The sequence below is a fragment of the Anabrus simplex genome, chromosome 8 (assembly GCF_040414725.1).
Source record: "Anabrus simplex isolate iqAnaSimp1 chromosome 8, ASM4041472v1, whole genome shotgun sequence".
In the NCBI taxonomy this organism is placed as follows: domain Eukaryota; kingdom Metazoa; phylum Arthropoda; class Insecta; order Orthoptera; family Tettigoniidae; genus Anabrus; species Anabrus simplex.
This window is the reverse complement of record NC_090272.1, coordinates 158044434-158072295: the sequence shown is the minus strand read 5'-3', so window position 1 is coordinate 158072295 and position 27862 is coordinate 158044434. Positions and strand designations below refer to the sequence as shown.

Below are 27862 nucleotides of genomic sequence, written 5' to 3'. Positions count from 1 at the left end.
AAGTCACCGTATTACGTCTGTGAATTGACGCTGAATGATGTAGTGCACGGTTGGAAATGTGACGTTGCAATTTGTAAATATCGATTGCATAAATATGCGTTTATTCTCCAGTCATGACTTCCATGAATTCTGAAACAAAACAGAAAAAAATAGCTTATTATTTTTTACTTACTATTAGTCATGTTATAAACATTACATTCCAATTAGCATGAAAATTAGAAACGAAATTCACACACAAGATAATAATAATAACACTAATTTATATATTTAGCCGTTTGGTGATTACAAATTATACATAATTGACACAAGACAAAATTACACTTTAAAGTCCGAGCCTTCCAGTCACTTAATTAATTAAATTAGGGGAGAGAAGGGACAAGTCATCAGGAAATCCAGAATAAGAATTAATAGGGCAGCGTTGGACGAGATGTTCAATCGTCTGTTCTTCTAAACTGCATTCGCACATTGGTGAGCTGATTCAATCCCATTTGTACAGAAAGTAGTTACAGCAACCACGTTCAGTCCTTAATCTGTTGAGACGACACCAAAGGCCCCGGGTTCGATTCCCGGCCAGGTCAGGGATTGTTATCCGGATCTGAGGGCTGGTTCAAGGTCCACTCAACCTATGTAATTAGAATTAAGGAGCTATCTGACGGAGAGATAGCGGCCCCGGTCTAGAAAACCAAGAATAACGGCCGAGAGGATTCGTCGTGCTGACCACACAACAACTCATAACTTGCAGGCATTCGGGCTGAGCAGCGGTCGCTTGGTAGGCCAAGGCCCTTCTGGGCTGGGCTGTAGTGCTATGGGGTTTTCCTTTTTCTAACTTTCATTCAAATGAAATCTATCCGCAGTAAGTTTCCCTGCAATGACACTTGCAGGTCTTCTTGATCCCAATCGTTGCTGTAGCAGATGGCAGAATTCCTGATGCAGTGGTAAAGAAGTCGATGCGAAGAACTTGTTTACGTCTTAGGTGTGGTGGAAGCATGTGACTTAACACAGGTAACCAGTGACATGGAGTTGATTTCACAGTCCTAGTCATGCAAAACATTGTATAACCTTAAATTACCCTACACCAGACCCCTGGGTGGTGCTAAGCGAGCAACAGCAACAAATGTGAGTTACAACAATAATAATAATAATAATAATAATAATAATAATAATAATAATAATAATAATAATAATAATAAGTATAATTTCGTGTGGCTATTTCTAGCCGAGTGCAGCCCTTGTAAGGCAGAACCTCCAATGAGGGTGGGCGACATCTGCCATGTGTAGGTAACTGCGTCTCATTGTGGTGGAGGATAGTGTTATGTGAGGTGTGTGAGTTTCAGGGATGTTGGGGACAGCCAAAACACCCAGTCCCCAAGCCATTGGAATTAGCCAATGAAGGTCAAAATCCCCGACCCGGCTGGGAATCGAACATGGGACCCTCTGAATCGAAGGCTAGTACGCTGATCATTCATCCAACGAGTCGTAAGTAATAATAATAATAATAATAATAATAATAATAATAATAATAATAATAATACCAGCTAACTAAATGCACCCACAACAAACGATATCACTTGAACACCAACCTCAGACACTGCTACACTATAATTCGATCAGAATCTTCTTTTATGGATCAGTGACAAACTATCAGCCTCCCTACGTTAAATTCGCGGGTTCAAACCCGCCAGGGGTAACCGCGTTTTTGATGGAACGGAGAAAAGTCCCTCCACGCTCAATGTTGCACGATGTCGGCGTATGAAAGATATTTGGTAACACTTTTGGAGTGTACCCGACAAAATTAATTGGAACTCAGCTGCAGATTGCTCAACGGACATACGTTCCTCTGCGATCTGGTAGAATAAAATGAAACGTCGAAATTGAACCGCAGGCTGCCTTGATCGCATCAATTCTATATGCCTGCACACGGCAGCTGAGCCCACACGATAATTATTTATCCGATCAGAGGCCATGGATGCAGCGGGATGCCTCAGATTGGTCGAGAAACAGTGGCCAAGAAAACAAAAAAGGAAAGAAAGAGTTTGATAAAATCACGGTGCTATTCAAATACAACACTGAATGCAGAAGGTGGCACAACCACAAACTTCACATAAAGGTGGAAAAGGTAACCGACGTGATTGGGAAAAGAAGAATTATTATCTTTCACGGACATGTACAGTAGAATAGACCAACTGGATCTTTGCCTGCCTTCAGGAGAAGATAACCAGGAGGGCGTCGTTAACTGAAGTGGATAGGGTTCTAATTTTCCTAATGTTATTGGATTTATGTCCCACTGACTACTTTCACGGTTTCCGAAGACGCCGATGTGCCGGTATTTAGTCCCGCAGGAGTTCTTTTACGTGCCAGTAAATCTACCGACATGAGGCTGACGTATTTGAGCATCTTAAAATATCACCGGACGGAGCAAGGATCAAACCAGCCAAGCTGGAGTCATAAGTCCAGTGCCTCAACTACCTGAGCCACTCAGCCCGGCAAAAGCGTTCTTAAGGAAATTGGAATCACATAGGAAAGACATCCTGGATGTGACCCGTTTTAAAAGAAAATTCAAGCACGTCAGATTTTTTAAGCTACAGGCTAGAAAATCGAGTACTGTTTAAAGAAAATCCAAATTTTAAACATCAAAATTCAGTGTGACGGATTGGTCAGTTCGTGAGAATAAATTTGATCGAAATGTAGTCCAGTATCCGAAATAGTAACTCTGTGTTCTCTAGAAACATTAAGTCTGAACTCAAAATGTTGAAAGGGTAAGAACATGTAACTTGCAACTCGAATAACCACCGCTCACCACAAAGTTTGTATAACTATACCAAAGTTGCAAAATTCTTACCATCGAAGTCAACGGTTCCTGAACCGTCACTGTCAATTTCTTCAATCATCATGTCAAGATCCTCGTTAGTAATCTTATCGTCCAACTCCTTCAGGATCTCACGAAGTACAGAGGTAGTGATGTAACCGTTACCTGCAAACGGAATTTCATATTGTTATGATATTATGTTTAAGAATAGAACATAATGTATTACTTATTGCAATGAAATTGGTCTAGTGAGTACTGGACTGGTTTATAGAAATGTACCACACTAAGAGTAAATTATATATTCCGTACATGTGGTTGACTATGCATTAAGAATCACATGAAAGTTTGTAAAGCTAATTTTGAAACGAAAATTCTGTGGCTTGGTTCTAAAAGGGCCAATGTCATTTTTTTTTATCGAAATTGAGATATTAATTGACACAAACGCGTTTTATCCTGGCTTGCAGCATGTTGAAAGGACCGATGTCTCTGTTAAGTACTAAACGAACAGTTAACGTTTAATTAAATAAGCCCTTGCCAATACTGTTAGATTACCACTAAAGACTAGAGACCTGGCAATTTTTAAAGAATACGATAGAAAAAATTAGAGTTTAATAAGGTGACTTCCACAAAGAAAGTATAAAGTTATTTAAAGTTAGTTTTTGAAAAGAAATTGGAAAACTATCAGCAGAACTTCAAATGCTCATAGCTCAGAAACAAGTTTTTTGACATTGGCCCTTTTAGAACCAAGCCACAGAAATCATGAGTGGCCTGACTCTGGGCTGGTACCAAACACCCACACATTCCCTTAGAATAATTTAAAATGTTTTTTTTTTTTTATAACATATTTCTTTCTTCAGTTTATGGGGCTTTTATTTATTATTATTTGTTTAATCCCTTTACCCTCCAGGATTCTTTCCTTCCCCGGGCTAAAATAGGAATCTCACCTCTACCACCTCAAGGGCAGTGTCCTCGACTAAGAGACATTTGGTCTGATGGCTTCATGAGAATGATACTCACCTTCTTTGTCGTAGAGTCGGAAGGCCTCCTTAAGTTCTGCCAGCATCGCCTCACTATCTTCCTCAACCAAGAACCTGCTAGCCAGCTCACAGAACTCCTCAAACTCCAGTTCTCCGGAGCCTGTTCAGAAACACGTATGAATGAGATGTGAACATTCCAGTCATGAAGATGTACACAATAAAAATGTTATTATAGTGACAAGATAGCTTACAGAACGACACAGTTCTAGTTAAATCTGTTTTTAATTAGAAACTTCAATTAATGTACTTGAAAAATTAAAATTGTGTCGTCAAATATTCAATTCTTACTGAGTTACGTTATGTAGTGTGTACTGTATATGCCCTTTAAATATTTATACTTTAATTTGTCAATAAAATATTGGAAATAATTTTAAAATTGTACCGATTATTCTAGAATATTAAATATATAAGGTAAGGTCTACGCTACCGTACAATCGGAATAGTTTTTAAATAATTAAGTATTATTTGAGATGCGTCTAGCGCATAATTGTAAGTTTTACAAGTGTTTTAAAATGGATTCATTGAAATGATAATAATATTGAGATGAATTTGAATCACAGATTTCAACCCACAATATAGCAATAAATATTAAACGTCTAATCATGTAAAACCACTGAGGACCCTGAACATTTCAAGTCCTGATTCATGTTATTTTAGACCCTATTACAGTTTTTTTTTTTGCTAGGGGCTTTACGTCTATTACAGTTTTAATAATTGTATTTTATTTTTAATTTAGTATTATGTGCGAGTAATATACTCCTAGGGACGGTGAGACCAATTGTTTATCTGGCAGTGAAAAGGACACGAAGGGATATATTTCATTATTGGTACTTATGGTAGGAATACATTTTAGAGGACTTCCATTTTTAAATAAACATGAACATGAAATGGCTTATGGCTTTTAGTGCCGGGAGTGTCCGAGGACAAGTTCGGTTTGCCAGATGCAGGTCTTTTGATTTGACTCCCGTAGGCGACCTGCGCGTCATGATGAGGATGAAATGATGATGAAGACGACACATACACCCAGCCCCCGTGCCAGCGAAATTAACCATTATGGTAAAAAAATTCCCAACCCTGCCGGGAATCGAACCCGGGACCTGTGTAACCAATGGCCAGAACGCTAGCCATTTAGCCATGGAGCCGGACTAAATAAACATACTGAAGTAATATGCAAAGCTCACGTCTGTTCCTTCTCCTTAACGTATATCTATTTCCTGGGAGTTCATCAGCAGCGCTAAAGGTAAAATTATTACGAATCGGAATGTGTAAGCTGCATTCGGTGATCAAATTTGGGTATACATCAGTTCCGCTCGGTGGTAAGTTTCCCTATGCCAGCATCTTCCTTCCTATTGTATAGAGACTAGAAACTCTGCGTGGAGCAGTTTTCTATCAGTGGATAAAGTTAAATGCTGTTTAAAATAATTGTAGTAGTGACTTGGTACTCGTTAATGTGTTTAAATGAAATGGCGTACGGCTTTTAGTGCCGGGAGTGTCCGAGGACAAGTTCGGCCCGCCAGATTCAGATCTTTTGATTTGACACCCGTAGACGATCTGCCTGTCGTGATGAGGATGAAATGATGTTGAAGACGACACATACACCCAAACCCTGGGTCAGCGAAATTAACCAATTATGATTAAAATTCCCTACCCTGCCGGGAATCGAACCCGGGACCACTCTGAATAGAGGCCAGCACACTACTGTCCGCACACTTTATCTTGATGCATTTGTGTACGGGGTGAGGAGTAAGGAGCGAGCTGTCCCGGTATCGATAGTTCTGCCTGGTGCTGCCAACTGAATGAAAATGAAATCTGAATTGAATCGAGAATATGATCTATCGATATGAAATTTCTAAACCGTTATCATCTTAAGCCAACAACTATGTCACATACACATTATATAACATTATAAAACATATCTCTCGATGCGAATCTTGTTCCTAGCATGAATTCTATACTTTGACTTTGATGTGTAAACAACAACAGTACTAGTACGTAAAGTTTACGCCAGATGTCGCACAATGATGCTTAAGCGATTCATAGTTTGTGTTGCAAAGGTTGCCAGTATGAATCTCGAAGATCGCCGAGGTCGACCGATTCAGCACTAGGATGTAAATGCACCAAGATAGAGTGTGCGGACAGTAACTATTTAGCCATGGAGCTGGACAAGGTGTTTAAATTAATGTACCGGAAACGTTTTTCTAGTCAGAGTGAATAAAATACTTGGAATAGAATTAATCTGTATTATAATAATTACTAACGCCTTTGAGGAAATATCTCCTTGTCTGTATCGCAAAATTAGCTCATCGACATACAGCTAGTGATTTGTGTTTATGTTTTGGATTGGCTCTATTAGCATTTTCTAGGTCATTCACTTTACGTACTCGTTTGTGTTTCAATAGCATGTGAATGTTCAGTGTTAAAATTAAGTGAGAAAGCTCAATGAAACGCGTCACCTGTATTTGTAGTTCTTTCAGAATTTATTGAAGTTGAAACCCAAATCTAAGGAGGAAATAATACATCAGATGCAATGAAGCATGTAACCAAATAATCTGTGTCTGTGAATTTTGCGTCGACTGGTAGAATGATAATAATTAAATTAGGAAAAATATAATCAGCTTCTACAGAATAGAAGAATTTCAAACCAAATGTTCACTGTAATAATTACTTTTACCGAGCGCAACTGACGTAATTTCTGTTACATGTGTATCAACGGAGTTTGTTTTCTTCATTATTTTCTTCTGTTTATATCTGTTTCATCAAACATTCTTTACACTTCAACATGTCCCTTGAAACGTCATAATATGAAATATTTCTTCCCCTAAACATCACACGTTGGCCTATCCTAGTGTGCTTGATCATATAGTTTTGTGGATGTTCTCTCTAGTCACATAAACTTCAATAGTGCTTTATAATTAGTTAACCAGCTTGTGGCATGATGACCTATAAAACTATAGTCGTGATTTGGCTTGAATACTGCCGTTCTTTATCGAACTATAAGTCTGTTTAGGAATTATTTCCCTGGTATTACTGTAAGCGTTAAATACATATTATAATGTAAATATGAGTAATCAGAAATTCCTACCATCAGCGTCTACTTCCAGGATGATTTCTGCGAGAATTTCATCATCCACAGGATGTTCCAGCATCCTCAGGATAGTCCCCACCATCGCTGTGCTGATTGATCCCTTCTTCTCTCTGTCAAAAGCTTCGAAGGCCTTCTTCAGCACTGAAACAAGAAAAGTAATTAAATTTTTGAAGGTAGAAATCCACAAGATGGCGACACAATCGAATTACATTTACACAAGTTGACTGACCACCACACTGTCAACACTCTTGAAGGCTGTATTCTTTATCAGAATTGGGTACTTGCCAGTAGAAGAGTAGAAAATATCAAATGTGTGAACAGTAAGTTATTTATTTGAAAACGTCTCTGAGAACAAATGTTTGTGGATTTAATTTTGACACTAATTGAAATGAACAATGGAATAACTTTTGATTGATCTTTCGCAAAATATTGATGATAAATTAAAAATTTCGACAAAGGGAAATAAACAACAACAACAAATTTTGAAAGATGTTAAGTCCTAAAAACATACCATACGCGCTATGATACGTTTATCATTCACAGATCGCTAAATAATTTCATTTAAATTCTTCGTTCGCCAAATATGAAATCATGGCCTTCAAAGCTCTTCCCGCCGTCGAATTGAATCTTGGATGCCCTGATGGCGGGCTGATGCGTGTATCAATGCTAATGAGGGACATTTTGAAAATTCCATGAGAAATAGTTTCATTTGGTATGCTGGTACTTCCTGTTCCTGTGTGTGTTTCCGATAGAATTGTAGAAAATAAGTTCTAACATGGATATAAAACGCTTCTAGACCAATGTCCATATCACATATTTTATTCCTCTACTTGTGAGAAATGTGTTCTTAAAGTTTGGCCTACTTTATTGTTACATCCTGCATGTAAGAGCTTGGAAATCGTATATCCAGGTTTAAGGAAGGATTCATTCCCGGTAAGACTTGTAGTCGGTGAAGTTTGTCAGAATTCCAAAGAAGTCGTTTTCTTTGTGAGAAAATATTTCCCATATTGCTAACCAAAATGATTTCGTTCTCCTTGGACCTTACTAGTGAAAAATATACTTCCACATTTCTTTTAAATTTGGTACTTTGTACCTTGTCCGCCTCTGTGGTGTAGTGGTTAGCGTGATTAGCTGCCACCCCTGGAGGTCCGGGTTCGATTCCCGGCTCTGCCACGAAATTTGAAAAGTGGTACGAGGGCTGGAACGGGGTCCACTCAGCCTCGGGAGGTCAACTGAGTAGAGGTGGGTTCGATTCCCACCTCAGCCATCCTAGAAGTGGTTTTCCGTGGTTTCCCACTTCACCTTCAGGCGAATGCCGGGATGGTACCTAACTTAAGGCCACGGCCGCTTCCTTCCCTCTTCCTTATCTATCCCTTCCAATCCTCCCATCCCCCTACAAGGCCCCTGTTCACCATAGCAGATGAGGCCGCCTGAGCGAGGTACTGGTCATACTCCCCAGTTGTATCCCCCGACCAAGAGTCTGAAGCTCCAGGACACTGCCCTTGAGGCGGTAGAGGTGGGATCCCTCGCTGAGTCCGAGGGAAAAGCCAAACCTGGAGGGTAAACAGATGATGATGATGATGATGATGACTTTGTACCTTTCTATTGGTAAGTAGCCAATTGTCAGTATAAGGGCCTCTGTTTACAAATAAGGTCGTATAATACGATCACACACCATTTAACTTCACAGTTATGTATTTAAGTCCAATAGGCTCTGAGACATTTCTGAGAAATTCTGTTGGGCATGATAATTTTTTTATTTAAATTTAATGCAGTTCGGAAGATAACTTTTTTATCAGCATCATATAAAAGTAGTTTTAAAATTATAAAATTCGCAAGCTTATCTCTTAAAGTACTTTCTCAGAAAATGCCCAAACTATTGACATTTTTAGTAAGTTATTATTTCCCCTTAGAAATGTCTCATCTAGATTAAGTAAACTGTAAAGAGACAAATCTGAGGCTTTGATAAGTTACTGAAACAAAATCCTTTAGAAACTTTTGTTAAAATCATTACAGTACCAACATGCACATTTCTTTCTTTGGAACACGATCCGGTTCCCTGTATTTGAGATATTTTTTCACTGAATAGTTATATTTAATATACTTCATCAAGCTTCGAGGTAATTTAACTAATTTCTTAGAACTTTCGTTAAACTTAAAGTGAAACAGAGAAAAATACTCCAATAACACATACAGTCACCAAGGCATACCTGACTCATGATTTAAAGAATATACGAGACAGTTTATTTCAAACCAAGATTAAGCCACATTTTTTTACTAAATGTAGAGACAAACATCATGAGTACTTTTTTTCTGAATTCTAAAGTGATTTCAACAGGTTAAAATTAATTATCACTCACGAGGGAACACATGCATGTGTTACACTCGGATTCGCTTGAAATTTGGTAGGAATATTCGTGGGAGGCAGTAGAATGCTAAGGTGAAAACTGCATGTGCTCAGCGCAAGTTTAAACGCCAAAATTGAAGAAATAAATAGTCGTAAAATTAGAAGTGCCGCGGGGTATCGGTGTGTGGCGGAGAGGTAGGGAGGAGCGAAGCAGCGGATGTGAACCAACCAGGCTGCGTCGAGCTGCGCCAGCAGCCAGGCAACGTTCAGTTAGCGCGTCCTCCTTAACTTCCCGATCAGATGTGCAAAACGTAAAACGGAATATGAAAACAGCACATGAAACACTTATACAAAGGACGAGGTTTGAACAACGATGCCAATAAGGTTATTTTTTTTTGCTAGGGGCTTTACGTCGCACCGACACAGATAGGTCTTATGGCGACGATGGGATAGGAAAGGCCTAGGAGTTAGAAGGAAGCGGCCGTGGCCTTAATTAAGGTACAGCCCCAGCATTTGCCTGGTGTGAAAATGGGAAACCACGGAAAACCATTTTCAGGGGTGCCGATAGTGGGATTCGAACCTACTATCTCCCGGATGCAAGCTCACAGCCGCGCGCCTCAACGCGCACGGCCAACTCGCCCGGTCCAATAAGGTTTGAAAAATTACAACGAGTAACAAGAACTCGGGCATGAATTTTTCAAACCTTATTGGCATCGTTGTTCAAACGTCGTCCTTTGTATACTTGCTTCATGTGCTGTTTTAATATTTACGTTTTGCACATCTGATCGGGAAGTTAAGGGGAGCGCGCTAACCGTACGCTGCCTGGCTGCTGGCGCAGCTCGACGCAGGCCCGGTTGGTTCATGTCCGCTGCTTCTCTCCTCCCTACCTCTCCGCCACACCCCGATACTCCCGCGGCACTTCTAATTTTACGACTATGTATTAATAATAACAATAATAATAATATTAATAATAATGTTATTTGTTTTACGTCCCACTAACTACTTTTTAAGTTCTTCGGAGATGCCGAGGTGCCGGAATTTAGTCCCGCAGGAGTTCTTTTACGAGCCAGTAAATCTACCGACACGGGGCTGTCGTATTTGAGCACCTTCAAATACCACCGGACTGAGCCAGGATCGAACCCGCCAAGTTGGGGTTAGAAGGCCAGCGCCTTAACCGTCTGAGCCACTCAGCCCGACCGACTATTTATTTGTTAAATTTTGGCGTTTAAACTTGGGCTGGCCACATGCAGTTTTCACCTTAGCATTCTACTGCCTCCCATGAATATTCCTACCAAATTTCAATCGAATCCGAGTGTAACACATGTATATGTTCCCCCGTCAGTATTTTATAGCAATCTCCAGTTTCAATTTACACATATTATTTTTCCTCCCCTATTCACAGTGAAGTTCATAAACGTACTTTCTATGTAGAATATTTTACGACTTCATATTAATTTCCACATCTTCATGTACTGGAAGTATTTTTAATATGGAATATGTTGATCATTTCATATAGTATTGTTCATCTGTATTTGATTACAATCATTTGTAGCACATGAAATTACATTACATTACGTAATATTTTGGTTTCAAAAACACTTCAATTATAGGCTTCAACTACCTAACAAGGGGAAAGTGTTCCTCTTGACTAACATTTGTGAGCTCTGAGGTATATCTCTTTGGATCGAACAACTTATTACATTGATAGTAATTAATAATATTGATTCAAACTTGGCTTACATGTTATAAGAGAAGAGTTTGCATTGATAAGCAAAGTTGTTGATTTTATATGCAATGCCATAATAATTATAACACTAATAATAGCTTAATTTTTCTTATCAGTTAGCTTTACTTACTCAAGAATATGATCTTGATGAAGACATAAATCAGTGGAAAAATACATCATTATCAATTTGTCGTAGCCTAATCTAGAAGGTCAAGACACAGAACTTTACCTGGAAGTCACCTGATGTGTATATTAATTTATATGTTAGCATGTTTCAGTCTGTATCAAAGTCGTAGTCTTGAGTAAATGAGGATAAATCATTAATTCATCATCAGCCTAAGCATTCATCTGGATCACGATGCAATTAACCGTTATGAGTATACTTACGGTCAAGCTGTTCCTTTGGTAATTCATCCTGAAACAAAGGAAAAATGGTGGTTATTTATTCATAATAACCTGTGGTATAATACATTAAATAAAACATATTTGCAATAAATTCAGAAATACATGAATATTTATGGGGATTTAAATTACAAATTCAATTGTATATCGAAATTGAAGAAAAGATTAATTCACGAGAAGACAGACAGCCGGAGAATTCTTTTTATATTCTGATTTTTGTTTATGGAAAATAATTTTCAAGTTAACTATTTTATTAACGGTAAAATAACGTCTGAGGTCATTCCTTATTTTGATTTGATTTTCGTCTTCTTCTTTCCAGTCACACGCTGTTCTTTTCACACCATTGTATTTGAAATATTTAGCCCTCTCAAATAAAAGAAGTATATTTTGAGAATACTGTTTGCTGCTCTACCAGCCTTATGCAGCTGGTTTCATCAATCAGTTCATCTGCCATACATAAGAAATCTCTTTTTTTGTCGGCTAGAACATATTCAGTGATGAACTTTCTTTAACGCACGTTCAGATACGATATAAAACAGTATTGGTCATGGATCATATCCCTGTTTGACACTAGCATCAACATTAAAAGTATAACTGAAATTATTTCTAAATAATGATCTGCGCTGTTTTTGTTAACTTGGAGCCCATCCAATCTGTATCATCTTGTCTCGACAAGGCCTTTTGAAGAGTAGTTAAAGTGTTTATATATTTACAATACTACCGCTATCTAAAATTCTCAAAGCAGTTCATCACTTGTCAGTTGACATCGGCTTTGAAAGACTCCACCAATTTAATCACATATTTGTTGTTAAGAACTCTATCAAGAAAAAAACCATCTCCGCGTATACCATACAGGTCCTTTGAGGGGTGGCTGGTAAAGATATCCACGATCTGTAACCTCTTCACTAACAAAAGAAATGTTAGGAATGGATCAGAGAGATTTCAAAAAAACTTTGTAAAGAATCGGTTAAGGTATCCCAAGTTTTATGATAACGGTCATTCTGCTATAAAATTAACTGTAGTGTTACAACTAATTGCTAAAAAAATGGCTGAGTGGCTCCGAGTAATTAGCTATTGATAACAAAACTTGACCTGACGTATACTCTGTTTAATGATATTGATAGTCTATTATAAATGCACACAAAATGCTTCATATTGAAACTGATATTTTGACAAAACGAGTAGGATTTCACTCTCTGCTAACTTATTTTACTAATACTTATATAAAACTAATATTTCACTATTTAATGTTTTAATACTACTGTATCATTTGTAATGGAAGATAAAATATTGTATAGCATGAAATTTTGCTTATATTTACATAAACGTTCACCTTACCGATATAATATTATGGTTAAAAATAAAACAGTGGTAATATATACCACGTATTTGTTGCGGTCATCAGCATAATTTTATAACATGCCTTCAACACAATCACCGGAAAAGTTCTCGACCTCCTGTCAGATATGTGGCAGTCAGGATCCAGGGTGGTACCATGCATTCGATTATCGCTTTAGTTCGCACTCCTGCGCCGGTTCCACAGAATGGACTGCCGAATTGCATTGAGTATGCCTAGACCTTTCTTAAAAGGACAATAATTCCAACCGTCAACATCCACCACTACCGATTCACACCCAAAAAGATGCTGCCATCGAGGAGTGGGAACTTAATAAATGTTCAATGATTTGGCACTGAGCATGCCCCATCACATTCAAACGTTCCTCCGGGGTTCGTGGAGGACAAACACATTATTGACTCATGTGACTGCACTTTCTTAAATTTGTGATGTTCTAACTGAGGAATTCCCTCAATCTGTTTGGTTCACTCAAATACTGAGTTCTTCTTTTCCTTCTAGGTCCAAAGTTACCGAGAAAGGTACGTCTTCGTGATATTTACTACTCTGAGTTTCAAATTTAAAAATAAGGAACAGAACTGCTAAGACTGCCTTAAGGAAAAATGAAGTGCCATTAGATCTGGTACAAGATTGTCGAACATATTCTCTCCGAGTCAGACGAGCCGAGTCTGCGTGAGCTGGGGAGAGACCGTTCTATGGGTACATGTACGGCCGGGAAAGAAGAAGAAGGTTCCAATTCCGAACAACAGAAACTTGTATAAGTTAGGCTATGGTGAACTATTTTGATGAGTCTAGTGTGGAGCTAAGTTTGTAGAAGACTGTTTGCATCTACTCTGTACGTCATTTGATTTTAGCTAGGTAACCCCAGTCAGAACAGTAGTCTTTCGACCCCTGCACGCTTCAGGAATAATCGGTTGCATTAAATGTATTTCTTCAGAATTTTCTCTAATATCGTCATAGGTCGTTCTGCCCTTCTTCTTCTTCTTCTTCATGTGTCATGTCCTCGAAGAACGTTGACGATCAGAAGCATGATGTGTTGTTTGTTCGTAGCTGTACTGAACAGAGTAAGCTTTGTCACCCCAAACCATTGGCTCAATTTGCCGAGCCACTATGTCCTACTTCTCCCCGGACCACGTTTTCCATTAATTTTCCCTTGAAGAAGGTGGTATTTATTGTTCCGCACCATACGACCAAAGTATTCTGGCCTCCTTCTCTTGATGGTAGTGAGAATTTCTGTTTCTTTGTTCATACGGCGCAAAACTTATATATTGGTCATTTTAGCTGTCCAAGGTATCTTCAGCATCCATCGGTCCGTCCACATTTCAAATGTGTGTAACTTCTTGCACATGGTCTTAGTTAGTGTCCATGCCTCAACGCCGTATAACAGAAAGCTGAAAAGGTAGCAGCGGAGTAGTAATGTCCGTAGTGTAATTGAAAGGTCAGGGCTTGTCGAAAGTTTTCTAAGTCTCTGAAAAGAAGTTCTGTCCTACTCAATTCTGCATCGAGTCTCATGAGCAAGGTCCTAGTCATCATTGATGTGACATCCCAGGTATTTAAACGTTGCCACTCTTGCGATCTGGTCTTTTTATGCTGTGAGATTACATCCACTTTGTCTTCTTTACATTAAGCCTCAAGCCCATGGCGAGTGCTGGCTTCAGTGACAGCATTAAATAGTTCCTGTAGATGCTGGAAATTTGTTGCTAGAAGCACATTGCCATCAGCATACCTGATGTTATTTATGATGAAACCATTAACCACAACTCCTTGAGTCTTTCCGTAAAGAACATCTCGAAAAATCTTTTCTGAATAGGTATTGAAAAGCATGGGTGAAACTCCTTTCATAATTCAGACTTCTTCCGAGACACGACCATCAACTCTTATGTCAGCACTCTGGTTCCAGCATAGATTACCAATAATACGGATGTTCCGCCCATCTAGTTATAATTCTCGAAGAATGTCCATAAGTTTGTCATGGTGGACTGTATCGAAGGCTTTTTCGTAGTCAATTAAACAAGCAAAAACATCGACATTTTCATCTCCGCACCGTTGGACTAATACCTGCAGACTGAATAATGCCTCTCTATTACCAAAACCATGTCTGAAGCCAAACTGTGAGGTTCCGATATTATCCTCACATTTATGGCAAATTCTCGAATGCAAGACCTTTAGGAATACTTTCATAACGTGGCTCATCAAACTAATTGTTCTATATTCATTGCATAATTTTGCATTGGCTTTCTTAGGCAATATTAAGAAAGTTGATTTGAGCCAGTCGCGAGGAATGGTTCCACTGGGGTAAATAATGTTGAATAGGTCAAGTAATAATGAAAGAGATTTTTCTTTCTCATGCAGTTTCAGTATCTCAGCATACATCTCATCCGGGCCTGGAGACTTCCCATTCTTCGCTGTTCTTATGGCATACTCTAGTTCTGCACGTGTGATATTCACACCATCGTCTGCCCAAGCACTATGGTCCTCATTTCTGCGGTCCAAGAAGATATTTTGTACATATTCCATCCATCCATTCCTCCAGTTTCTCTTCTGTGCTCGCTAAGATGTCACAATTCTTATTAAGGAGAACTCCATTACCCTTCTTGTTGTATGAGCCGGCTACTTGTTTCACTTTCTTGTACATGTTGAGAAAATCATGTTTTGAATTAAGTAATTCTATTTCTTCGTTATCCTGAGACAGTTGTTCTTTTGCATTCCTTATTTTTTTGGCGTATTAACTTCTGCAAACTTTTGTACTTTACAGGATCTTTGCTCTTAAAAGACCTTCTTTGGTCCATCAGCTTCAGAATTTCTCCTGTCACCCACGGCTTGTTAATCCTTCTTCCAGCATCCCTTAATTTTACTTGACTTATGGCCTTAATTGCACATTATTGTGATTCCAAGAGCCTTCAACATCATTTAGATTCACGCTGTTTTAAACTTTCGCAAGGTTTACACGTAGGGCTGACTTAACTTCATCTTTCGGTGCTTGATCTTGAAGTTTCTTAATCTCGATCTGAATAAAAAAAAACCTTTAAGTAGCATTTCTTCAGCCGGAGATTCATAGAAGCAAAGAGTAGGCTAAGGTCTGAGTTGATATCGGCACCAGGGTATGTTTTCACACTTTGATAGAATATCTGAACCGCTTATTAATTGTGATGTAATCAATCTTGTTCCTAATACTGCTGTCAGCATTTGAGGTCCACGTATAGCGGCGACGTGGAGATAGCTGAACATATGTGTTTGCTATAATAAGGCCCTTCTCCTGGCACATCTGAACCAGTCGATCACATCAGGGATTGCTTGCTCCTAATCCATAGTCACCAACTATATCAACCCGTCGGCCATGGCCGACTTTAGCATTGAAATCGCCCATCACAATGTTTATCTCAGGTGGTTTGGTGTATGACAAGGCTGCTTCAATTTTGTGTAAAAAATATTCGACATCAACGTCTGACGCATCACATGTTACTTGGATGATATTCATCAAACTTGTTCGTGAATTAAGCTGTAATAAACATACTGTATCTGATACTGGTGCAAATTTTTCACAGACTTACTGATGTCTCAATGTACAATGGAACCCACGCCATTAAGATGGCGAGGATCGTCATTATCTGAATAGTATACCTGGTAACCACTTACTGCACTCTTTCCTGAATAAGGCCAGCGCATTTCGCTAATGCCAAGAACGTCAATCTTGAGTCTTACCATCTCTCTGATGGCGTTATGAGTCTTTCCACTTTGAAACAAGCTACAAACATTCCACGTTGGTATCCTTCTCATGACTGGTCAGGTGATTCTTAGCATTGCCTGCCCACTGAAGGGCTGTCGGGGACTGCGGGCCTTGGCTTTTAAGTTTTCCAGCCATGCTAACGATTTTCCTGGGGATTAAATACGAGTTGGTTTCCCGTTGCCTTCCTCGCGCAGTTTTGAGACCGCTTACACCACTATGGTTACGCTCCCAAATGTGTGTCACATCACCGTATCAGCCGATACCTTGGCTGGCGCCAACGAGCACTTATAACGAAGCTGCTGCCCTCCGCCATTATGGATTCCTGTGGCATTTCCTCCACTGAGGGACCATATCCCTTTCTAAACGGTCAACTGCCCGAAGCCATGGCCTTTAAGGGTGATCAGGTTATGTTCCGCCGCCAACACTCGGCCTTGAGACGCTGGCTGTACGGTCTACTCCATTACCGTAGCAGGATACCCTACCCTTAGGCAGATCCAATCGTGGCTGTGATCTCCATATCTCTCTGCCTTGTGTACTTTTATTTACCTATACTATGCATATCCTTCCTTTACTTTTCTAATAAACGAAATCAAAATTGAAGACCTGTTATCTTATTTTACCGCAATAACCACAAAAACCAATAAATCTGCCTATAGATACGTATACATTCCTAAGAATGGTCAGTTGTCAAGAAGACACCCAGCAATTCTTACTTCTTTCATTTTCATATGGTTGTTACAACAAACGTCCTCAATATTTTTCCTATTACAACAGTTCCCAGGTCTTCCACGTGGATATCTCTTTTCAAAAAATTATTTGCGAATGTAACCCGTACAATGGTGCATCGCATGCCCCCACTACTCTTCTTGTTTGATTGCATCGGTGATAGAAGGTCTATTTTTGACATTGCTGCATAAAATTCCTAAAATTGATGATTATTTGTTCATACAGACAAAAGTGAATTCTTCTGAGGTGTTCCTTCCGTTATGCAGCAAATTTTCTATGCTCTTAATATTATGCATATAACTATGAATTTTGTGCTGTAGAACAGAAATTTTATCGCAAAATCATATTGCATATGTTTACAATGTATTGATATTAAACAAATGGAAAGTGCCAATATCATCAGCCATAGAAAAGTATATTTCTTCGTAAGGATAACTAAGTAATGACAAAGAAACAAAGAAAAAATGAATGAAGTGTCTCAAAACGATTTTTACTCTCATTAATGTCTATTCTTTATTATTTGAAGGTTATTAGAATGTTTATAATTTATCATTCCAAAGGACTTTCATTAGCTCCTCATTGCATAACGTTTCAGATATTTCGAAGTATTTGAATTCGTTGTGTATGTATTTTCACAAATGATAGTGATATCAACTGTGATATTCAATGCTTTACTACTGTAGGGCAACAATTAAAAACAATTTCAGTTAACAAATTTCCGGCTCCAGTATTAAATTGTCAGAATAGTGGCCTTCGTTGCAGAGAGCCCCGTGGTCGACACCCCGGCGGGTCGGGGACTTGCATCTTAAATAGTTAAATCCTTTTGTTCGAGTGCTTTGTGTTTGTGCTGTCTAGAACTTCCCTGTAACTCATACATCACATACAACACAGTAACACGTAGTGTCTTGACTTCCAAGGGCTGCACTAGGCTCTACTAAGTGGCTAATAATTTTTCAGTTATGAACCTTATAACAACATTCATTCCCATAACCATCCTTAGCACTGTTGTTAAATAAGCTGCGCTGTGCGTTGCAAACGACTATAAAGTTAATAAGAAATCTAGTACAAAACGTAATTAAAAACTCTTATTCCATAAAATTATTTTACAAACATTTACGATATAACCGTCCCAGAAAAGTGTATTTTTTCGTAAGGAAGATGTAATTTACTTTACTTTGCTAATATCCAGTTCGCAGAAAATCAAAGGAGATAATAATTTATCACAGTATTGACTTATCAAGAGTTCACCTTTGTTTAAAAGTTGAAATTCCGGAATCCTCTTGAAATTCGTATCGATATTTTACATTGTTTTAATCAGTAAGTGTATTTCTATTAGGCTGTTATTTTAGCATAACTACAATTAATTTTGACTATAATTTAATATTTTGTGTACGATAGTTACAGATGATATCATATGACAAGATTCTATTTTCAGTATCACAAGGTTGGGTAATTGTATCCAAATTATTATTAATGTCATTTGCTTCACGTCCCAGTAACTACTTTTACGGCTTTCGGAGACACCGAGGTGCCGGAATTTAGTCCCGCAGGGGTTCTTTTATGTGCCAGTAAATCTACTGACACGAAACTGACGAATTTGAGCACCTTCAAATACCACTGGACTGAGCCAGGATAAAACCTGCCAAGTTGAGGTCAGAAGGCCAGCGCCTCAACCGTCTGAGCCACTCAGTCCGGCATTATTATTATTATTATTATTATTATTATTATTATTTGCATTTTGAGTGAATTTGCCACTAGTAATATTGTGTTAGGTTAGAAATGGTTAAACATAAGTAAGAAAATACATCCTGAACTTAAATCGTTTTATCTTACCTAGAACTACAAAAAGAAATAAAGAAACCAAACCCCATGGCTCTACAGCCCTTGAAGGGCCTTGGCCTACCAAGCGACCGCTGCTCAACCCGAAGGCCTGCAGATTACGAGGTGTCGTGTGGTCATCACGACGGATCCTCTCGGCTGTTATTCTTGGCTTTCTATACCGGGGCCGCTATATCACCGTCAGATACCTCCTCACTTCTAATCACGTAGGCTGAGTGGACCTCGAACCAACCCTCAGGTCCAGGTAAAAATCCTTGACCGGGCGAGTTGGCCGTGCGCGTAGAGGCGCGCGGCTGTGAGCTTGCATCCGGGAGATAGTAGGTTCGAATCTCACTATCGGCAGCCCTGAAAATGGTTTTCCGTGGTTTCCCATTTTCACACCAGGCAAATGCTGGGGCTGTACCTTAATTAAGGCCACGGCCACTTCCTTCCAACTCCTAAGCCTTTCCTATCCCATCGTCGCCATAAGACCTATCTGTGTCGGTGCGACGTAAAAGCCCCTAGCAAAAAAAAAATCCTTGAACTATCCGAGAATGGAACCCGGGCCCTCCGGGTAAGATGCAGGCACGCTACCCCCTACACCACGGGGCCGCCACAAGAAGAAATAATGAACGCATATTTGCCTTAATAGTTTAGGAATATATGGAAGTAAAATACATATTAGAGTTTGTTATACCACTGCTACCTAATAAATCAATGTGTTTATCTATGAATATTACGAAGATGTTACTTTTATTTAGTAAACTAGGGTGATATTATACCGGGCGAGTTGGCCATGCGGTTAGGGGCGCTCGACTGTGAGTATGCATCTGGGAGATAGTGAGTTCGAATCCCACTGACGGCAGCCCTGAAGATGGTTTTCCGTGGTTTCCAATTTTCACACCAGGCAAATGCTGGGGTTGTACCTTGATTAAGGCCACGGCCGCTTCTTTCCAACTCCTAGGCCTTTCCTATCCCACCGTCGCCATAAGACTTATCTGTGTCGGTGCGACGTAAAACCACTGGCAAAAAAAACGAGTTTGGCAATGAACTGTTTGATGTTTTTGTAAGATGGATTTTATGAAGTACTTCATTTCTCATATTGTCTGAAACGCTGTTACAGAAAAAGTAATACATTGAATGGAGTCACCGAAATGAATTACCTAGGGCTGTACCTCGAACGTAAATGTTTATCGATGAGCAAACAAGTGAATGGGTCTCTTGAGAAAATGCCAAGTTGTGCACCATTTACCAGCTGCAAGCAATTCACACTCCACTTTGTAAATGGTTTAAGTTGCATGCCGCGTTTACTAACTGATGTCACACTCCACGTCTGCTTTAATCAGTGCAGGTACACAGTGGGATTTAGTATTCTTTAGTTGAAGAGCAGGAAACCGGTGATGGACAGACTGAGAGACAAGCGGATAGCCAGACTGAAGGGCGGACAAGCAGAAAGACAAACAGAAAGATGGAGCGATGAAGAGGCAGCCAGTAGACTGAAGATTGACAGATCTTCTTTTCAAAATAAATATTCAGTTGTAAGAGCGTACTTACCATTAAACATTGGTTCCTTAGTTACTTTAGAGAGTAGTGAAAAATAATAACATATGTTCAAAATTCATGTCCAACAAGTGCCACTAGAAGGATTCAGTAATGCCTAGAATGACCTAAATATGAAAATAGTGTCTATTTTTATATTACTGCCTAAAATACCTAAAATCAATGATAATTTATTGATATACCGGGTGAGTTGGCCGTGCGGTTAGGAGCGTGCAGCTGTGAGCTCGCATCCCCACTGTCGGCAGCTCTGAAGATGGTTTTCCGTGGTTTCCCATTTTCACACCAGGCAAATGTACCTTAATTAAGGCCACGGCCGCTTTCTTCCCGTTTCTAGGTCTTTCCTGTCCCATCGTTGTCATAAGACATATCTGTGTCGGTGCGACGTAAAGTAAATAGCACCAAAAAATGTATTCGTACAAACAGCAGTGGATTCTTCTGAGTTACTCATTATCACATGCAGCAAATTTTCTATGCTCTTAATATTATGAATGTAACTTTGATGTAGAAGAATAATAATTTTATCGTAACATTTTTAAAGTTTCCGACATTTTGGGAGCATATAAATAGATCATTTTCGTGCCTAAACTCCCTAAGTCTGTTTATCGCTAGTAGATGGTAATATAGTAAGAGAATATGATTTTAAGCAAAATTTCTAAGTCTCTGCCTTCATAAAAGAGACATGTCATTGCTACCTAACATAGCTGGGATAGTATGAGCGTTATATACAGTTATTATATTATCATGATTAATTAATTATTAATGTTATTTGCTTTACGTTCCACGAACTACTTTTACGGTTTTCGGAGACACTGAGGTGCCGGAATGAAGTCCCGCAGAAGTTATTTTAACTACTAGTAAATCTACCAACACGAAGCTGACGTATTTGAGCATCTTCAAATACTACCAGATTGAACCAGGATCGAACCTGCCAAGGTGGGGTCAGAAGGACAGCGCCTCAACCGTCTGAGCCACTCAGCCCAGCATTTCGATGATTCTGGGGCTGGGTGTGTATTCCATTTTCATAACTGAATCATGGTAATCAAAAAAACTTCTAACTCCACTTATTCTCATTTTTCAGTGTTATGGGGGGAAAGTATTGCAAGTGTGGCCTACTATCCATATATAGCACAAAACACCCACATCCTAAGATAACTAGTCAGCTGCAATCTGTTTGTTATTTCATAGAAATTACAAACCAATTTATTGCATGGAGTCAGCCAGTTTCTCCTTTCCATAAATAACTTACTGCTAGATGGCAGCTCTATCACATGCCAACGGAAGAAGAGAATGACACAAAAACCATAGTTTTCGACTTCTAATGAAATCTCCCTGTTCCCATCACAAACGTTTGTGATGAATTCTACCTCAGGCAGATGTGGGTGGATAACTTTGGTGTACATCGAATATCAGACGATAATCAAGTAATGTATATATACAGTGAAGAAAGGGTATTCTGATGCTTGCAGTATGTTAAGACACTGCGGAAATCAAAAACCACCTACTTACAATACATATAATATTTTTAAAATAAAATTCTATACAACTATCGTTATTTTGATATTCACAGTTTGTTTTTATTATATTATAAACTTAAAAAATATCAAGATGATTTAATGGGAAACATGGCCATAAAATAGTTTTTGTCCCTCCTGTAAAATTTGGTTTACTAGAGTTCGTGGGTTTTTGATTTCCATAATACAATTACATTTCATCACAGATAGAACCCCACTCAAAGAAGCCTATCATGCGTCAACTCGAAAGACCTGTACCAGGCCTAGCCTGGAAATATTCGAAAAATAACTGAAGAATCTTTGAGAGGCTGATCTTGACACTACATGCGTGCTCTTCCTTTGGGGTACGGAATCAAGAAATGACAAAGAAAGGAAAAATATGAATGAAGAGTCTCATAAACGATTTTTACTCTCATGCATGTCCATTCTTTAAGCCTCCGTGGCTCTGGCGGCAGCACGTCGGCCTCTCATCGCTGGGTTCCGTGGTTCAAATCCCGGTCACTCCATGTGAGATTTGTGCTGGACAAAGTGGAGACGGGATAGGTTTTTCTCCGGGTACTCCGGCTTTCCCTGTCATCTTTCATTCCAGCAACACTCTCCAATATCATTTCATCTGTCAATCATTAATCATTGCCCCGGAGGAGTGCGACAGGCTTCGGCAGCCGGCACAATTCCTATCCTCGCCGCTAGATGGGGCTTCATTCATTCCATCCCTGACCCGATCACTGACTGTAAAACAGGTTGTAGGTTTTCATTTTCATATATATTCTTTAAATGAAATATCGCTCGGTGTATATCATATTTATTTCTATTCTTCATGATTCTACCTAGTGACTAGACTATCATCCCAGTAAATAACGTACGAGTACCTTATGGATAATTTTAAGCTCTATGTGAGCAGGTGAAAATCCTCTAAAATTATATCATAAACTGTAAAAGAATGCCGAGGTCTTATGATGGCAATGGAATAGTACAGTAGGCCTACTAGGACTGGGAAGTAAGTGACCATGATTTCAATTCAGGTACAGCCTCAGCATTTGCCTACTGTGAAAACGGGCCGCTGATAGTAAGTTACGAACCTACCATCTCCCGAATGCAAGCTCACAGCTCCGTACGCAAACCGCGAAGTCAACTAGCTCGGTTAAAAAGTCGATATTTAACACCACGTAGAGTGTAATGTTTGAGCATGTGTACAATTTTGCGTTCTACTCGTGTTCTCCTCCCAGGCATATAGTGATAACATAGCGCAGACGGTTGAGGCGCTAGCCTTCTCACCCCAACTTGGCAGGTTCGATCGTGGCTCAGTCCGGTGGTATTTGTAGGTGCTCAAATACGCCTCGTATCGGTAGATTTACTGGCCGGTAAAAGAACCATTGTGGGGAAAAATTCCGGCACCTCGGCATCTCCAAAAACCGTCGATAGTAGTTAGCGGGACGTAAAATCAATCAATAAATTTATTATTTATCGAAATGAGTGTCTTAAAACGGGATTTATGCTCATTCACGGTAGTAACCCCTTGAATTACTATTCGGTACATTTCACCTATTTTTTTTCTTTTCTGCAAGACTGTTACATAGTAGCCTACCAAGCCAGGGAAAATATGTTATTGATATCTTTTAAACTTAACTTAATTAGGTGAAAATGTTCAAAAATTAAGTCATAAATAAATAATATTGAAATTTATCAACAAGGGGTGTTATCTTTGAGAGATGGGTTTTAAGAACTCAGTAACATGAGTATGAAAATTAAAAGCGACTCTTCCTACACTGCGACGAAATCTACTTGGATTACAAGTGCAATAATGTAGTGGACAAAGTGGTTAACCTGGGAAAACAACTGAAAATATCCAAGCTTCCTCAGCCTACACTATACTTAGAAGGCTCTTTTCTTAATTTCACCACAACATTAGTTACTTTTTTAAAGCCATCAAAATAGTGCAAAATATTCACACAGACGAACACACACAGAAGGTCAGAGAATCATTACTAGTCAGTAATCTTTAAAATAAGACAATATTAATCAGAAGACTACTTATTGACAACCTCTGTTATAGTGTATACTGTGTATAGTAAATCGGCTTGAAGGGATTTAATATGAGATATTTAAGCACAATTCAAAAGTACGGCTTTCACACTGCCATTGTGCTTCTTGGAGAATCATTTCATCATCCACTTACGATAACTTCATGAAATTTCAAATCAATCGGAGTGATGATTATAGTATTACGGTATCTCACATCAGACTACTCAGTAGATTTTACGAGCCCATCAGCTAGTGCATTGCCGCCTTTCGTCACGTTACCTTTAATTTGTGCTATATATAACACACAGGACAGTCTTTAAGTCTCTCCCTATAATATACTCGTATACACCCATAACCGCTGGCAAATGTAAAATGTACTATTATTAGTAGTAGTAGTACGACAGTAGTCGTAGTGTACACATTTGGATGAAATTTGTAGTAAAAGGGATGGAATTTTGTTCAACATATTTTTTGATCGGAACTGTTTCATAAAAATGTTTAAATTTGTGGTTTCACTTAGATTAGCCATATGTGGTGTTAAATGCTATGTTAGTGGTTAACGATCAAGATACTACGGTTTTTTACAGGCTTATTTTAGTTTCACTCTGGAGCAAAATACCGATTGACTTAGGAAAGTAATTTATATATATATATATCTGCGTGTGTGCTTGTTTTTATTCTTCATACTGAAAGTGTAATTAAACATGTTTTGACGCATACTGTTAGCGATATCTATAACTGAGCCATCGGCTCTCTAATCTAGAGTTCCTAGTTCGAATCTGAATTATTTCAGGTGAGATTTTCACTAGTGTCAGCGTATTGTAGTAGTAAGACTATTAGTGAAAGAAAAATATTTAGAATATGTTTCAAACCTGAGCTCCTCTGTATATTTTAATATCACCTTCAAAGGAAATCTTGTGAATGAAAGCGTAAGGGCTTAAAGCTAACCTAATTAATATATTTTCTGTACGAAAATATACCATAGGCCTATATTGACCATAAAGTTTAGTCAAGCATGAAACATTTGTAAAAGTAAGGAATATTTCGTATATTTTCTTATAAGCAAACTAAACAGTAACAATAACAATGACGCAGTATTACGCAACAGCTTGACAGAATGTCTCCTTGCTGCAAAGACACTAGCCAAAATAGAAGATACTTCGACTGAGATAAGGAGAGAGTGTTCCTCAGGAAGATCACAGGGCCCATGAAATTGTCAGAATGATTTGCCTTCCACCTGAGGACCAACGTGAAATCACATATGAGAAGAGAAGAGATTATTACCATAATGAGATAAAAGGGCTTCATCAGGCACCTGAAGAGAATGAAACCAGAGAGATTGGAGTATAAAATACTCATTATTCAGAAGAAATGGAAAACCTATCCCCATTTGCTGACCGAATTTCACAAAGATCTCAGTAGAGGTAGTTCAAAATCATCAAAAATTAAAGAAACAAATGTGCAAGCATAATTCAAGTATAATATTTATAAACAAACTATTAAACCGCGGTACAGAAGAATGGCAGAGGAGAATCCGAAGTTGTAAAACCAATGTGGGCATTTAAGAAAAAGGCGTAAGCCTGGGAACAAAATATGGTCAAACAGCTTGTGTATTCGTAGCCTACAGTTGGTATTTTTCGATGTAAATAAATAAAATACATAAATAAATAAATAATGCAATGGCATGTGTTACTATTATTATTATTATTATTATTATTATTATTATTATTATTATATTATTATTATTATTATTATTATTATTATTATTATTATTAGTGGTTGTGGTGGTGGTGGTGGTGGTGGTGGTAATGCACTTTCTTTACGTCCTTTTGAACTGTTAATGGCTCTAAGAGAACTCTCTCCCTTGAATCGGAAGTAGGCCTGTATAATATGGAGATTTAAACTTCAGCAAATGTCACCGACCTTAGCCGGGAGCGAGTACGCTATTTTTGGAACAGAAAGACAACGACTGATGGACTATATCACAAGGGAAAGTTTCCATAATGAAGTTTAAGGCAAGAGCACAATATCAGATCCAACATGAAGAACACCCTGATTATGGTAAAATACCACATATCCTAGGCCTATACATTTTTGGGAGAAAATTTCCGAAACAAAAACCGTGATAGTACCCATAGCAGATTTTCAGACCTGACCCGCTGTCTGAATCCTCTCCACCTCTCGTTGTTAAACATTTCAGTTATGAGTAATGAGAAGTGAATACCATAAACAAAAGACTTAAAATATTTTTCTTTTGAATTTTTACGTGTAAGCCCTGAAAAACTCTGAAAACTCGGAGAAACATCCAGTGGACTTAATTACTACAGTAAGTGGATACGCAGTTTTGAAGAATGTTCACTCGGTCTATTTCTATAGATGACGAGATATTAGCCTCAAATGCTGACAATTGCGTGAGTTTAGAAGTAACATGTCTCAATTGTTCTGTGAGGATATAATGTCCAGGTATTTTTTACATACAGCATAACGAATTGTATTTACCGTCATTATACCAAATTTCTGATGTTTTTCTTATGTAATATTTCATAGAAATTTTTAAACTCCTATAAATACCCACCATCACCTTATTCGAACGATGTTCGCAATTGCCTTTCGGGAACGTTATCATTATCACAAATTATAGGCCTACGAGGAATTCCACGAAGAGTAGAGAAATTATAGCCATACCAACAGGCCCAATTCACTGGCTTATGTTTGACTCCACCGTTTGAAAAGAGGTTTCCGAAATCCAACCGTTGGGTGCACATAAAGAAAATTGCAATAGCTGCGAACCCATAATTCGACACAGCAATACAGATTGGATAGCAAATCTGTGAACATGGTGGTTGTAAATGGTTCATTACTTTTTACTTTTAAGAAACGATTTTTTAATAGTTCTGTGTAACATACGCAAGAGCTAACCTTTCGCTGCTAGACCGCATTACTTTCTGACCATCTCGATTACAATTACACGTATATTTGGAATTGTCTACAGAGCAGACCCCATTTGGAGGAAGAAGAATCCCATTTGTTGTTCAAAATAAAATTGAAAATACCCTATCCTTTATTTCAAAGTTTTCCTTTAAAATTATAATTGGTTGTGCTTTAATGTCTAACCGAAACGTGTGTGTTCATAAGTAAACGTTCCTAATTTTTTAAAATTATATTCTTGTTATTCAAATAAAGTGTATTAACTCAGAATTTAACGATAAAATGTTCCAAACATATTGAGTTCCTCAAATTTAACAAATAATATTTCCCTTATGACTGACTATGTGTACTGTATAATGATAAATATAAATATTTTTTCTGAAACTTTTGCTAGGAGTTATTTCTCTAAAATATAATTTCTGATAGAAGAATAAGAAGCAATAATTAGATTGAAATTTCCAACATATTAAAGCCAAAAGGATCGGTAGCATTCAAAGCATTAAAAACTAGTTTAACCATTTGTATTCACATTGAATCCACGTGCTATCACGTCAAATCGACGTTCTATTGGTGTGGTGTATTAATCTTCTATTATTTCGATAGATGTGCTCGTACGAGATGTGAAAACGAGGGTATCTACTGGGAGACTACTTTGGACGGACAGGGGAACACAATGGCATGACGTACCATGACGCTGGCTTGTTGACGAGAGAGAGAAGCTGCCGACTATCCACTGAGCGAGTTGTACACCAACTGAATAACCTGTGCCTGATCCACGACCACTTCGCACGCACACGATCGCCAGCTAATTTT

General features: G+C 38.5%; 1 protein-coding gene across 1 annotated transcript; it reads right to left on the bottom strand.

Moving 5' to 3' along the window:
- LOC136879236 (troponin C, isoallergen Bla g 6.0101) lies at window positions 1-27862 on the bottom strand. Its single transcript, XM_067153044.2, has 6 exons — window positions 27737-27862; window positions 11389-11416; window positions 6926-7069; window positions 3824-3943; window positions 2840-2971; window positions 1-129 (listed from the first exon to the last, which is right to left on the bottom strand). The coding sequence occupies exons 1-6, from the start codon at window positions 27737-27739 to the stop codon at window positions 101-103; spliced, it is 456 nt and encodes a 151-aa protein (XP_067009145.1). The 5' UTR covers window positions 27740-27862; the 3' UTR covers window positions 1-100.